At 44.2% G+C, this 16,104-nt stretch overlaps 1 protein-coding gene across 1 annotated transcript; it reads right to left on the reverse strand.

Moving 5' to 3' along the window:
• Window positions 1–699: 699 nt before the first annotated feature.
• Window positions 700–10,763, reverse strand: Sdhaf4 (succinate dehydrogenase complex assembly factor 4). The gene is made up of 3 exons (XM_031367051.1): window positions 10,634–10,763; window positions 8,399–8,548; window positions 700–1,970 (listed from the first exon to the last, which is right to left on the reverse strand). The coding sequence occupies exons 1-3, from the start codon at window positions 10,686–10,688 to the stop codon at window positions 1,861–1,863; spliced, it is 315 nt and encodes a 104-aa protein (XP_031222911.1). The 5' UTR covers window positions 10,689–10,763; the 3' UTR covers window positions 700–1,860.
• Window positions 10,764–16,104: the final 5,341 nt, after the last annotated feature.

Genomic DNA, 16,104 nt, shown 5'->3' on the forward strand with positions numbered 1-16,104 from the left:
GTATTATTTAACCTACATTTTAAAAGTCACTATCAGGCCTGGGAGGTGGCTTACTGGGGAAAAGGCTCACCGCACAAGCTTGATGACTTTAGTTCTTCATTCCTGGAAGCTACGCTGGAGGGAGAGAACTAACCTCCACGTTGTCCTCTGACCTCCATCCATCCATCCATACCTCTATCCATGCCCACATACATGCTTTCTTTCTTCCTTTTTAAAAAAGATTTATTTATTTAATGTATATGAATACACTGTCACTGTCCTCAGACACACTAGAAGAGGGCATTGTATCCCACGACAGATGGTTGAGCCACCATATGGTTGCTAGGAATTGAACTTGGGACCTCTGGAAGAGCAGTCAGTGCTCTTAACCACTGAGCTATCTCTCCAGCTCCATGCTTTCTTTCTTACACACGTGTGCACACATGCATACGCGCACACACACACACACACAATTCTTTTTTTTTTCTGTTTTTTCGAGACAGGGTTTCTCTGTGTAGCCCTGGCCATCCTGGAACTCACTCTGTAGACCAGGCTGGCCTCGAACTCAGAAATCTGCCTGTCTCTGCCTCCCAAGTGCTGGGATTAAAGGCGTGCGCCACCACTGCCCGGCTGCATACACTATTCTTAAAAGCTACTATTCTAGTGTCCTAATTTGGTTCCTGTTTCTTTAATAAAACATGTACTAGAAGCCATGCAGGGAGGAAAGGGTTTATTCCACCTCACAGATTACACAGATGTAAAAGTCCATGGAGAAGGGAAATCAAGACAGAAGTAAAAGCAGTTCCTAGAGGCAGGAACTGAAGCAGAGGAAAGCTGTTTAGTGGCTTGCTCCCTGTGGCTAGTTCAACTTGCTTTTGCATACCTGGCCAGTGGTGGCACTGCCCACAGTAGGCTGGGCCCTCCCGTATCAGTCATCAATCAAGAAAGAGCTCCATAGACTTGCCTACAGGCCAGTCTGATAGCATTTGATTAACTGAGGTTCCCTCTTCCAAGATGACTCTAGCTTACGAAAACTCGACCCAAACTAACCAGCACACCTAGTCATAGCAACGATTGTGTAAAAGCCACTTTACTGGGGCTGGGACGACAGCTCTGTGGTTAAGAAAGAGAACAGCTTTCCGGAGGACTTGAGCTTGGCTCCTGGCAACCCAGGGCTTGAGGCTCATAATCAGCCCATTACTCCAGCCCCAGAAAAATCTGACACCCTCTTCCAGCCTGTGAGGGCAACTGCACTCACATGTGTGTGCACACAGACATACCTATGTAAACATAGTTAAAAAGAACAGTACCAGCTCCTGGGGGTGGAAGGGATGGCACAGAGGTTCTGACTCCTGTTGCTCTTGCAGAGGTCCTGGGTTCAGTTCCCACCAACCAGGGTGGCTCACAACCACCCACAACCCCAGTTCCATGGGGGTAGGATGCCCTCTACTGGCCTTCATGGGCTCCAAGCACATATTTATACACTGAAAGAAAAAAAAAAACACTCATACTTATAAAAATAAAATAATAAATCTAAAGAAAAATCTCCAAAAGGTATTTATTTACATGTGTACTTTATAAGCAACTGATTAAATAAATTTTAAAAAGATCATGGCAAAGGCTTGCAGCTCTCATCACAGGCTCTCTGCCCAGACACACTTAAGTTGAAGTTAACATGCTAATGGAAGTGTCTCCACGTCCCTGATCAATAGCAGCATTTGCCTGATCAATAGCAGCATTTGCTCCTCAAAGCTACCACATGCATTTTAAGTCATACGATGGAAATTACACACTTAAAGGATACGCAGAAAGAAAACGACACAAAGTAGTTTTTACACAAATAGTTGAGGAAATGATTCTGCAATTGTGAGGTTGTGTGACTTAAAAGTCAATACAGCGTCCTTTCCGTTCCCAGTCTCCATAGCGTGTAGGCTCTGGGCCCCGGGGTCCACCTTTTTCTTTGGTAACTGGATTTACATCATCTGGAAACTCTAAGGAAGACAGAAATATGGAGAAGGTGGTGAGCAGAGATGGGAGGAAATGATGTGGTCAGTTTTGAAGATAGGATTTCGTAAGGTAGGTATGAGGGCCTGGGTTATCATAATCTCTCAAGGAATCGTAATGTGGCTCCTCCTCTTCTGCCCCCAGAACTTGAGAAATACATCTTTTACATTCAATCATCTTTACCACTAACACTAATGACCCCGATTCTTGGCATGCTTTCAAGTCTAAGCACCACAGGACAGTAGTTTCGTAGGTGGTGCTGGACCCGACAGGAGAGAAGGAAAGGCGACAGACACCTGCTTCACTCAACTTGGAAGGTTCAGAAACAAGATCGCCATCTCCGTTTTCTTTCCAATTTTGCCTTATAGTGTTGAATTGAACAAAGTCATGTATGTAAAGGGCCTACGTCAGTGACAGGTATGTACAGGTGTTGACAGATTCTATTTATGAGCATCCCTGCTCCGTAACAGGATTTTTTGGCTTCAGCAGATGGTTTTAGGAATATAAGGGGCAATCATGAACGCATGCACATGCACCGCATGTTCCCGATAGAAGTCCTCACTACAAGTCCAGCCAAATTCTGAGAATTTTAATTTTTTTCTTTCTTGAGACAGGGTTTGTTTCTCTGTGTGGCTCTGGGTATCCTAGAACTCACTCTGTAGACTGGCTTTGAACTCACAGAGCTCTGCCTGCCTCTGCCTCTCAAGTGCTGGGATTTGCCACCACACCCGGGCAAGGATTTTAAATTTTAATTATTCAGTCATTTTGGTATTATTACTCTTTGTTGTTAGGTGTCACTAATACTGTCCAGGTTGGTGTTAAATACTGGGATCAAAAGATCATTCTGTTACAACCTGATTCTGGGCTTTCAGTTCTCAGGTCTTTATATATAGTAACTCACTCACGCCACATTATAACCATAGGAGACAGGAAACAATACGTCCCCACAGCACAGATGCACAAAGTCTTTCAGTGTCACACAGAGACTGAATGCTGAGACTCAGCCTGAAGGCAACCCACATGCCAGACTGCTTTGTGTGCAGAAAGAACAGATAAAAAACCAGCCTCCGATCTTAAGTGGTATATTTTTGGGAAACTAAAAGATCACTGCCCCCAAATTACACAGCCCCTTTGCAGACATACCAGAGAAGACACAGAGTCTCACCTTGACACTTTCCAAAGGTTTCGTCCTTCTTGATCCTTGCTACACCATGACTGACTTTCCCTACCATTGGCATTATTCTGTTTTCTGGAGATCATCTGTGGTGTCCCCGTGAACCCCTGTAACAGAAGCTCGTCTTTGTCCCCTGTTCCTGGGGCTCTCTGAGTGTGACAGCTGGGAATGCTGAGGCGAAATCCATAGGCTCTGTGGCTTACACAACAGAAGGCTCAGGGAGCAGCCAGCTTGGTTGGGTTGGAGTGAGAACTCTCTTCCTGACCTGTGGATGGTCCCTTCTTTCTGAGTCATCCCAGGGAAGGAGGAGACAGTGAGGTCTCCGGTGTCTGGTCTCACCACAAGGTCCTCACCTATATGATCTGAACCTAGTTATCTCCAAATATCCTCACATTTGGGGTCACGGCTTTAACAGCACTGGGAGAAAAAAAGAATAAGCTGAGCTGGGTTTTGTGTGTGTTTGCAGACCCAGCTATTCAGGAAATGAAGAGGGGAGATTCTTGAGCCTAGTAATTCCAGGTTCGTCTAGACACACACACACACACACACACACACACACACACACACACACGCACATACACGCACACGCGCACACACACACTATGATGCCCCTTTTTCATTGCTGACCTCTACCACCAAACCTTGACAGCCTCTCTTCTGCTGAATCCGATGCCACGCGCCTGCCCGATGCTTGCCTCTAGTGTGTAGTAATTCACTTTCCTATCTTGCTCCAAAGATGAATATCGGATTATAGCTTCATTTACCCTCCACCCTTCATCGTATCAACCTCCACACCAGGGACCATGACACACTGAGGCAGTGGAGGTCCCTGAACCCCCTTCTAAGGGGGTTCACATCACTTTGACAACCACTGGACTTCCTTCCTTATCCCCTGGATGTTTCTTTGAGTCTTCCGTACTTGAGCTCTCTCCTCCATGAGCCCACTTTTCCCCTTTCTCACCTCTGCATTTGTTTAACTTCTGTGCTTGTTGTACCCACAAGTTTCCTGATTTTTTCTTCTTCTACGAACACCTGCCATCCACTCTTAATGCTGCCGTAATTTGCTAATCCATCTGCTTTTGCCTCTTACATCTCTAGCCACATGGGCTACCATGTCATGTATGTGCTTGGAGGGAGGCCGGGAAGGCCGGGCCTCCAGGCTTCTCAGGCCAGCATCCTTCCAGTGACTTTCCCCCACTTCCAAAGCACTAGTGCTTCCCTCACTGACCACACCCAGATTTAAAGTGCTTTAATTACATTTATTGCCTGTGCATGTATGTGTGTGTGTGTTGTTTTGTGTGTGTGCTATGGTGTGAGTATGGGTCAGAGGATGATATTCAGGAACTGGTTCTCTCCCTCTACACTGGAGTCCCTGAGACTGAATTCCCAGGCTTGGTAGTAAGAAAGCATCCTTATCTACTGAGTTGTCTTGCCAGCCCCTACCCTCAGGTTTGACATGAAAAAGCCTGACATTCTATTAATCTACCACTTACACTTTATGCTGAGGTCAAAGAGGTCAATTAGCCATGTCTAGCATGTGCCATGTTCTGTGGTCTCTCTGCATGGCCATACCTTCCTCTCTCTTAAACATCTGCCCAGCACATCTATTTGTCAAGGTTTTATTTTTCCTTTAAATTTCACCACACCCCCCTTTTCTGATCTATTTAGTCTGCCGTGCTAATTACCACCAGATGCTCATAGATAGTTATGTATCTCATCATCTGCTTACTTTATTTATTATTTATTTTATCTCTTTTATCACAGGACAGAAGCTGGTACCGTATCCTATGCTGACCCAACAATCACTATACCACGATGGTAGCCTCCTGGGTAATTCCATGTGTAAGCTATCATGCCTGGCTCCTTTATCATTTCAGTAGTGAGACGTATGCTCTGTAACAGGACAGCCTAAAAATTTTCCTTAGAACGAAACCAAGATGTGAAGGAAACAAGTTAGATGCTGCTTGCTTTGGGGCTCTACTGGGAGGGCGAGAGGGAACGAGTCTGAGAAGAGTTACGGGAGAATCACAGGGACTTGACTTCTAACTGACTACAGGAAACAGCGGGGCTTTAATGAATGACCCTGGACTTCTATGAACTGGAGGATGGACTCTACTGGAGAGAGAGCAGAAGAAAACAGGCTGGTGGAGGAATAAAGGCAGGGCGAAAGCATGAAGCATGAGCACAGGGTGCATTTAACTTTAGAGGCAGTCATTTTGAGATGTTTGGAACATGCACAGATCAGACAGGACAACTGAGAAGCACATATGAGATATTTAAAGTCATCTGAGGAAGACACAAGATCTTCTGAGGATGCTTAGGGAAGGCGTGGATGGAGGCCTCTCAAAACCCACATTTGGGTGTGGACTGAAGACAGACGAGTTTGCAAATAGCCCTGGAAGAAACCGCAGAAGCAATGGAGGAGATGAAGAAAGGGGACCAGAAGCTGAACTGGAAACTTCCAGAAGCGTTGGCTGACACTGCTTAAGGTTGTTCAAGGAAGGCTGAAAGGTTGTCGACTGGCACTCTAAGGGAATGGTAGTTTGAATGTGATCACCAGGCACTAATAAATGAAGATGTGGATATACAGATATGCTCTGCCTCATATCTCTCTCCTGACCCTTCTCTAAAGGGTAAGACCTGAAGCCCGGATGCCAGCTATGCTTTTAGCATCCCAGCCTCCAGAATTGTAAGCCGAAAACGAACTTCTTTCCTGCTTTTCATTTGCCTATATTTCTGTGAGCAGCCTCGGGGGATAGTTAATCTCAACTGTCAACTTGACAAGATGTAAAGTGACCCAGGGGACACATCTCTGGGTGTTTCTACTGGGGAGTGAGCTTTCAGAGAGAAGGAGAGATCCATCCCAGATGTCCACCCAATACCATGGCTGGGATCCTGAGGAGAAGAGAATGAGCTGAGTGCCAGCATTTGCCTCTCTCTGCTTCCTGACAACAGATATAATGTGACTGTCAACTCACGCTCCTGCCACCATGTCTTCCATCATGACGGGCTGCACCCATTCCTAAACTGTGAGCCTAAACACACCTTACTTCCTTCAGTGGCTTAGAATTCCTTCCTAAGAGATAAGAGAAAGTTGCCGGGTGGTGGTGGCGAATGCCCTTTAATCCCAGCACTTGGAGGCAGAGGCAGGTGGATTTCTGAGTTCGAGGGCAGCCTGGTCTACAGAGTGAGTTCCAGGACAGCCAGGGCTATACAGAAAAACCCTGTCTTAAAAAACCAAAAAAAAAAAAAAAGAGAAAGTAACCACTACCCACCTCTTGCTCCCCGCCCCCGCCCCCAGCCATCTGAAACGACTCGTCAGCTCATCAATCAGACAGAAGCATTTCGTTGATCTACTGGTGCCCTATCTGAGGTGGAATGAGTTTTTAAAATGTCTGCCCATGAGAAGTCACCCAACACAATCCAATTGAGAACAACAGAACTAGAGTGACGGCTGGGAGAACCAGAATTTGCTTCCTAGCAGCGATGCAGGGGACTCACGATTGTTTTCACTACAGCTCCAGGGATCCCATGGTTCTGGCTCCATGCACATACACACACAGAAAGAGACGTGCACATACATATGTGCATAATAAGGTCATAAAATTAAAAAAACTAAAAATGATAAATTATGTTTAGTCTAGTACGACACTTAACGCTCTTTATTTTGTTGTTGTTGGTTTTGTTTTGTTTTGTTTTTTCCAAGACAGGGTTTCTCTGTGTAGCCCTGCCTGGCCTGGAACTTGCTCTGTAGACCAGGCTGGCTTTGAACTTTAGAGATTCACCTGCCTCTGCCTCCCAAGTGCTGGGATTAAAGGTGTGCATGAACCCTGCTTGGCAAAGCTATTTATTCTTAAAACTACCCCGCTTCTGTCCTTAGCTACAATGTTACAATGAGAACAACTGTGTTCCGGTGTTTCCAGGTAAATGGCCACTCTGAGGGATTCAGCTATGGCTATGAGCTGAGCTTGCTTACAGGTTTTTCTCCTCAGGGAGCTTATGATCAGAAGTGAGAGCCGACCAGCAGTGTGGCTGTTCTGTTTGCTTGTTTGTTTGTTTATTTTGGTTTTTCGAGACAGGGTTTCTCTGTGTAGCCCTGGCTGTCCTGGAACTCACTCTGTAGACCAGGCTGGCCTCGAACTCAGAAATCTGCCTCTGCCTCCCAAGTGCTGGGATTAAAGGCATGCACCACCACTGTCCGGCAACTAGTGTGGCTGTTCTGGACTGACAGTAGCTAAGAGACGTCGTTCCTTTATGTCCAGCTGACAGATGACCCAGTATGAAGAAAGGTTATTAGAGTTAAGAGAATGAGACATGCCTTCCCTCGAGTATGCAGTTCCCAGTCGTTTTCTGAGCCCCAGCTTCTTCACGGTACCTTAATGCCTTGGCTGTACCCTGTACATTAATGATGATCCTACTGCAGGTGACTGGTTTTCTTAAAGGCTCAAAGTTTTCTCAACAAATGCTGGTTTATTATTTAGATCAAAGAAGATCTCATCTTATATGTTTTACCTTTTGAATAATGAAAGTACAGCAAAAGCAAACAAGACAAACAACCCCTCCCCCGGCACAAAACCAAGTAAGTACTAAGAACTTAGAAGCCCTTTCTTTGAGACAGTCTATGCTGCCTGGGCTGGCCTCACATTCCCGATTCTCTGGCATCAGCCGTTTCTAGCTCTAGAAAGACGTTTTTGTTTTTGTTTTTTGGGAGGGGTCACACGTGTACTTGTGCATGTATATGTGTATGCATGTTTGATGTATGTGTGCTCTTGTGTGTGTATGTGCTTGTATGGATGTGCATGTTGAGGTCAGAATGTCTCCCTTCATTGTTGTCGACCTTAGACACTGAAGCAAGGTCTCTCATTTGAGCCCAGAGATCATCGACTTAGCTAGTCTAGGTAGCCACTTTGCCCCCAGGGATGATTCCCTGTGTCTTCTGAGTGTGAAATTACCGTGGGTTGTCACAGCCACCCGCACAAGGGTGCTGAGATCTGAACTCTGGTCCTCATGCGTGTCCTGCAAGTACTTCATGCACTGAAGCATCTCACCAACCCAAAACATCTTTAAAGAAGTGACAACCATCCCTACGGATAGTGCATATGATATTTTTACCCACTATATCCTTTATAACCTTTAATAACAATTATGAGAACATTTCGCTTCTTTCACCTTTTCCGGTAACAAACCTCAACCTTACCATGTTCAGCACTGCCGGCGGTTTACTAATTAATCATTACTCACTCTGCAGTGGGTCTCTCTCCTCTGGTGAATCCTCCGGTGCGTCAAAACGACCGACTGGCACCTTTGACTTCTTGAGGGCTGGCTTCGCAGGCTCGGGCTTTCCTTCTTGGTGACTCATTTTCCTCAAAGGATGATTCAGAAGAGATAATCCTAATGGAGAAAGAAGGACAAAGGGATACAGTGAAAATTCTCCTCTGCACACCTATATTCTACAAGGAGAGGATATTTCCCTTCCTTGGAGATAACCAATGTTACAAGTTTACAAGAAGAGCTATAAAGCAATGAGACAGTCAGATGCCACCCGGTTTGGAATATGCACAGGGTCTTGTAATAATGTACTTGGCAGCTTAGTTTCCTTATTTGTATATACTATGCACATGCACACCTCTGTCCAAGAGATGCACCTAACAACAACATAAGACACTCCAAAACACCAGGATGCATGTACATCCTTCTTTGAACAATGGGACTTTTCTCCTAGACAGATTCTATTCATATGTACTCTCCTCATGTTTGCAATACAGGGCCAGAAAGGGCTACACTGGGTTTGGGTGCTTACTCAGTGTCTTAGTCAGGGTTTCTATTCCTGCACAAACATCATGACCAAGAAGCAAGTTGGGGAGGAAAGGGTTTATTCAGCTTACACTTCCATATTGCTGTTTATCACCAAAGGAAGTCAGGACTGGAACTCAAGCAGGTCAGGAAGCAGGAGCTGATGCAGAGGCCATGGAGGGACGTTACTTACTGGCTTGCTTCCACTGACTTGCTCAGCTTGCTTTCTTATAGAACCCAGGACTACCAGCCCAGGGATGGCACCACCCACAATGGCCCTACCCCCTTGATCACTAATTGAGAAAATGCCTTACAGCCAGTGCACTCAGTAAGATAAACTGAGCCAAAAAAGTGTATTATTATTTTTGTTTTGTTTTGTTTCCTTTTTCAAAACAGGGTTTCTCTGTGTAGCCCTGGCTGTCCTGGAACTCACTCTGTTGACCAGGCCGGTCTTGAACTCAGAAATCTGTCTGCCTCTGCCTCCCAAGTGCTGGGACTAAAAGCGTGCGCCACCATCGCCCGGCGTATTATTATTATTTTTTTTTTTTAAGGAAAATCTTTTATTTACCATCCTATGCTTATTTGGCAGGTGTATGATTGAAGTCGGATGCATTATGAGATGGAACATACACAGAAACTGATAATTCAAGGATTTAAAGAAAGTGTCCTTGTTACTTTACAAGCAGTATGGGTTTTAACTTCAAGTCCTTGACTAAAGAAGCACTTGGCTTGCCCTAACCCTGACAGCAGAATCAATAAAACAACATCCATTAAGGATTCACATTTTGTGCTGGGCATTTCTAGAACTGTCCAAGTATCCATGAGGATATATTTCAGTGTGGGATGATCTTGAACTATGAGTGGTTAGAAAAAGCAATGACTACAAACAGCATCAAATCATTTCCACAAAGAAAACAGCATAGAGGCACTTAATGCAAATGGCCGATTACATTGGAAAATGGGTTTGTTAATGTTTCTTTTGTTTAAAAACAGTGGAATGCTGAATAAACAGTAGTAAGGATTTGGAGTGACCCTTTGGGTTTCTATAATTCTCACAGATTATTTAAGACTTTAACAGCCAACAGGAATTAAGTATTTGAAGGGAAACGCTAAAAAATAAAATAAAAATCGGACCACTTGTTATGAAGCAGTAATTCTGTCTTCAGTTTACATAACTTCTCAGGGTTATCACCAATTAAACTTGCATTCTGCTTGCTCTTTGGGACGGTAGAGGGATATATTGTGAAAGAATGCAATGGTTTTGAAAACGTTAGCTTCTACAGAAAGACGAGGGCATCTCTTCTAATAGTTCTTGGCTTCGTGCAATTTTCATTTTGTTCTTTGCACTATGTTTGCACTTCCCCAACATTTGAACCAGGCTGACCTTGAACTTAGAGATCCTTATGCCTCTGCCAGCCTGGTGCCGGCTCTATAGGCATGCGACCCCTGCCCGGGTACAAATTATTCTTTATGTAAAGAAACAAGTAAATTAATGATTCTAGTCTTTTCCATACTTTTCGAGCCGCATCTAAAAGCGAGGCGCTTTTCGAAAACCCTATGTCAAGCACCGCGAATGCTTATGCAGCCACCGCGGCCGGGTCTCCGCGCCTGCGCCCTCGCATTTCGGAACTCGGCTTCCCCCGCGGGTCCCCAACTCTCAGGACCCCGGGCGGATGGCCTTACTTGTTGCTCTCCAGACGAAAGCCATCCGTGATACGGGAAGAACAGTGGAGACCATTGCGACGGCTCCCCACAGCGTCCGCGCACGCGCACCCAGGTGGGCGGGGCTAGTGCCGCTCCACACAGGGAACCCGCGACGTCTGCGCAGGCGCCAACGAGGGCAGAGTAGGGCGGAGCTTCGTTGTGTCCCTGGCCAATCACAACTGCTCAGCTGCCTTGGGTAATCCTGCCATGCCCAGTCCTCAGCTTCAGTCCTGCATAGTACCTGGGAAGCGCTCTGAGCAATTCCGATGGACTTAAAAGACAAAACCAAAAGTCTGCACGAAAGTAATAAATTCTAGAGTTCACACAACCCTAGTGTATGGTGCTTGGAGGACTAAAGGAAGGAAGTTGAAAGTCCAACAAAGAGATGGAAACTTGAATCACCCTAATTTGATCATTACGAATATGTATTAATAGCCTGTGTGTATGTGTGTGTGTGTGTTCACTAGATACTAGTGATTTTTAAAATTTTGGCACATTTTATAGGCTTGCCAAATAATTGCTCCATAAATCAGTAGTTAAAAATTCCAAACATAGCTGGGCGGTGGTGGCGCACGCCTTTAATCCCAGCACTTGGGAGGCAGAGGCAGGGGCAGGCGGATTTCTGAGTTCGAGGACAGCCTGGTGTCTACAGAGTGAGTTCCAGGACAGCCCAGGCTACACAGATAAACCCTGTCTCAAAAAAAAAAAAAAAAAAAAAAAAAAAAGGATACCAAACATAAAACATTTAATTAGATTGGAGATTGCCACAGTTTGAAAACAAATTTTTAGTACGTTCAAATATTCAGTCATGTCGATTGATTATTGAGACTGTTCCGTGACAGGGATCTGTTAGAAATTACTTAAAACCACCGAGGAGCTGGAAAGATGGCTTCTCTTTCAAAGGACCTGGGTTTTATTCCCAGCACCCACATGGAACAGCTTGATCGCCATGCCTTCCTCTTAGCACAGCTGTGTTTCTCAGTGGATCCATTAATACAATAGCCATAGTGATAAGAACAAAGACACCTATGTATATTAAACTGTCTTTCTCTTCCCAGGATTGACGAGCACCACTACTTAGCAACTCTAATGACTAACTTGACCTGTGCCTTGTTGTGTGTGTGTGCGTGTTTTAATGTAAGAGTGCTGTCTACATGTACACCTGCGTGACAGAGGAAGGTATCAGATCCCTTTTTATATAGTCCTGAGCCACCATGTGGTTACTAGGAATTGAACTGAGGTCTGAATAGCCAGTATTCCTAACTCCTGAGCCATCTCACCAGCTCCCAACTGGCACTGTAGTATTAAGCAGCCTTAGAGACAGGTCTGACTTCAAGAGAATCAATTCAAGTATCCAAGTATGAAGAAGGTAGCAATTTGCTCTTAAATAATTATGTTTGAACTGTGTTAGTTTACAGGCAATTCCACTAGGCTCCTCCCAGGGACCTAGCAACAGTTTGTCTTCACCTGCTGCTACCAGGTTCTGGTAAAATATAAGACTGCTCACTGCCCCAGCAATCTGTTCCCAGGTTCCCCGCTGGTTTTTCCCTCTTTCTGTCCTGTGTGCTCCATCCTCTTCTCTGCCCTCACCGACTGTTTGCCTGTCTACATGTCTACTTGTCTGCCTCTACCCCTTCGCCAGGTCCTCATTCCCCTCCTTTCTCCCAAATAGACCCCCTTTATTGGAGATCTGTTGCATGGTATAAATTCTCAGGGGCATCTTGGCATGCTACCACCAGGTACACCCTTACTGCATTATAATTCATAGCAAACTTTTCCAGATTTATCTTTCCTTTCATACAGTTCATCTGTGGCCATACTATATAAAGTGTCCTACACAACATTGCTTATCAAAAGAACTTTTTCCTGTGGATGTAAATCAGGGGACTGCTATCAGGAGGATCCACTGATCTTATCAATTATTCCATCTTCCAGACACTGGCCATAGAGGATGATGGACAGTTCTACAGGTTGGGTTTTGGAACTAGGTGACCAAATACTTGGATGTGCTGTCCCTAGAAGACGTCACATACTCCAAAGAACAGTCTTGAGATTACTTGTGTTGACAGGAGTCCAGAGTGTAGAAGAGGGGAAACACCCCAGTGACTTCTTACATACTTCCAATGTTTTACTTTCTATTTGAGGAAACAATCTACCATAACTTGTCACTGCCTGTTATGGACCAGTGTTGTGGAATGCCTATAATTCTGCTCCAACTACACAAGGCCTTGGGTAATGTTAAGAGTATAGAGGTAGAATGATAACTGGAGGGGGGAGTCCATCAATGTAACGATATTGGAAATGATACATGGGAGATGTAGCTGTTGAGGGTTACCCATGTTCTTAGTTCACCAATCTTGACAAGAATGGAATCCTTCCTTTGGTCTGTCACTAATGTGTAATACCTGGCCAGAATTTGTATTTTTAAGTTTCTCATCAAGGAAGATGGCAAAACATCTTGTATCCTTTACCACTAACTCATGCATGTTTCCTATTTTTCCTACCCTATCTGTGGTGTCTGAATGAGAATGCTCTCATAGGTTCCTATATGTGAGCACCCAGTACCAAGTTAGTGGACTCTTTTGGGAGGGATTAGGAGGTGTGGCTTCTTTTGAAGGAGGTTGTCACTGGGAGTGGCCTTTGAGGTTTCAAAAGCCAATGCCAGGCTCAGTGCCATTCTGTCTGGGGATCAGGATGTGAAGAGAAATTAAAAAATGTTATTTTTGAGTATGAGGAGCAATAAAGCACTAGGAAATGTCATGTTGGAACCATGCCCTGTGCTCATGCAGATAAAAAATTTAAAGCCCTGATTTAAAATGGAATAAAAGAAACCTTAGTATCCCAGCCAGTAAGCTCCCAACTTGTGAAAAGGAACAAAAGCAAAGTTTAAGCAACAATGAAAATCATCAATGAAAAGTTTATGCAAATGTAATTCAAGGAGGGGCCAGGATCCAGCCCTAGAAAGCAGAACTTGGCAACTTAGGTCCTGTGGTTCTAGCTTTGGCATCCAGAGGATACAGAAAAGGGATCATGGTATCTTCCTCCACAATTAAAAGGCTAGGCTTGTGGCAGGGGTAGTCCCGGTATGGAGCTACCAGAGACCAGCCATTTTGGGAAGCTGTGAAAGTGAGGCCTGGGTTGGCTTGGAGATCCTGGAGCTGTGGGATACCGGTCAAGGCAAGCGTAGAATCAGCCCAAGAGATTACGTTGCAGTCAGCAAGGATGGAGGGAAGAAGAGTCATCTAAGTCCTTTGCCACAGGACATATGATATGGAGTGTGCTCTGACTCTTCACTGTCTGTCCTGTCCTCTGTAGAATGGGAACGTACACTCTGTGCCATTGTATGCTGGAGTATGTGATTCGCTTTTCCATGGGGACTAGTTAAGAGAGCTCCTTGAAACTCAGAGGAGACATGGACTTTGAAACAGTATCGAGACTGAAAGACTATGGAGACTTTGAAAACTGTACAGAATATATTTTGCATTATGATATGGCTAGAAGCCATATCAGGGAGTGAAATGTGGTGGTTTGAATGAGAATGGCCCTACCCATAGGCTCCTATGTCTGAATATCTAGTTCCTAGGTGGTGGAGCTGTTTTGGGAAGGACTGGAATGTGTGGTTTTGTAGGAAGTGGTGTTGCCAGGGTGGGCTCTGAGGTTTCAAAGGCAACAAGGACAATGAAGCCAGATTCAGCACCATGCCTGTCTGCTTCCTGCCATGATGATCACAGACTAACCCTCTAAAACTGTTAAGCAAGTTCTCAAGTAAATGTTTTCTTTTTAAAGTGATGCTTAACACTTAGTTACAGTAACTAAGTCACTGTTATTGTATATAAAAGTGTTGGTGTTGATCCTAATTGTTAGACTGATCACTGAAGAAGCAAATGATACCCACAATGGATGACAGAGATCAAGGAAGGGCGTATTTTTTTTACATGCTTAATTGATGACGGTGGATACCTGTCTCTTCTTGAGAGCAGTTGGTAAAGCTCATTGGCAAGGTCATATTTACAAGTGAAAGATGAAGATCTGGGTTTGGTGCCCAGTTGGTTTCATTCTGTCTTTTCTTACAAATGAGGTCTAAATGACTGTTTTAAATCAAAGGATTTGTTCGAGATCTTACAGCTACAGAATGGTCAGTTGATGCTAGGACTCAGGATCAACATGTTTTGAAAGCTTAAACATCCTCCCTGGGCCATACCATTTATGTGGTACTTAGAGAACTTCAGGGTGTTAAAAAGTGAGGTGAGGAGCATGATTCTTTTTAGATTTGCCCATTTCCTGCTTTGGAATCTCAGGGTCAGATACATTTGCTGTCCTTCATGACCCTAGCACAGGACTGGCACAAAACATAGCCCTGATCAGCTGGGCATTTCCAGCAGACTCTAAATCCAGAGGGAGTATTTTAAAGCCAGTCTCCACAGGTTCTCTGCCAGCAAGTTCACACCTCTTCCTTCACTCTTCTCATGGTCAGACGACATCTGAATAGGATTTTTTCTTTTGGCTGCTGCCCTCCAATCCTGTTCTCTAAGCTTTTCATCCATTCTTTGTATTCTTCCAATACATTCTTTTATTCTGTGTAAGTTAATCATCCAAGAACTGTTACTAGTATACACTAATGAGGTTCATCCTAAGAGCAGTTGTACCATGGAAGACAATCATGTCCCCACTCTTTCAGAGCGTTACTTTATGGAGGTAATTGATAAATGATGATTTTCCTGATAAATCAGAAATTAAGTATTAGATTATAAACCACAATCACTTAATTAACTATGATCCTAAGAGCTTTATGAATGAGGCCTCTATCAAGTCAGAAGGTGTTAAACTTAAAAGATCAACTATCTAACCTATCCAAACATAAAAAATATAGAGCAAAAATATATGGTTGACAATGAATGCATTTATGTTTTCCAGCTACAATACTTTGGTAAATTTACTGCTTAGTTCAGTTCATAAAAATCTTGAATAGCCAGGCAGTGATGGCGCACGCCTTTAATCCCAGCACTTGGGAGGCAGAGGCAGGTGGATTTCTTAGTTTGAGGCCAGCCTGGTCTACAGAGTGAGTTCCAGGACAGCCAGGGCTATACAGAGAAACTCTGTCTTGAAAAATCAAAAAAAAAAAAAAAAAAGTCTTGAATAATTTTTAAAAAGTAAATAATTATAAAAAAAAATCAATGAAATTCTTTAAGAACTTGGTATATCTAAAAGATGGGTGAAATCACAGGCAGCCATTTATCACTTAACAATGGGAACACATTCTAAGAGGAGATGTGGGTGCTGTGCAGCATCAGGATATGCTCATATAAAGTTAGAACACACTAGCCCATGATACCCTGAGGCTAGATGGACATACCACTGTGGAACTGATCTGTCATTGACAGAATGTTATTCAGGCCACTGCTGCCGTCTCTAAGCATTCTTGGAGTAAGCAAGCATTACAAATGTCATTG

The sequence above is a fragment of the Mastomys coucha genome, unplaced genomic scaffold (assembly GCF_008632895.1).
Source record: "Mastomys coucha isolate ucsf_1 unplaced genomic scaffold, UCSF_Mcou_1 pScaffold14, whole genome shotgun sequence".
NCBI classification, from domain to species: Eukaryota; Metazoa; Chordata; class Mammalia; order Rodentia; family Muridae; genus Mastomys; species Mastomys coucha.

Coding starts and splice junctions, on each gene's coding strand:
- Sdhaf4 (XM_031367051.1), bottom strand. CDS start 10,688: ATGGTCTCCACTGTTCTTCCCGTATCACGGATGGCTTTCGTCTGGAGA. Junction 8,549..10,633: donor TTTCGTCTGGAGAGCAACAA/GTAAGGCCATCC, acceptor TTTCTCCATTAG/GATTATCTCTTCTGAATCAT. Junction 1,971..8,398: donor GGAGAGAGACCCACTGCAGA/GTGAGTAATGAT, acceptor TGTCTTCCTTAG/AGTTTCCAGATGATGTAAAT.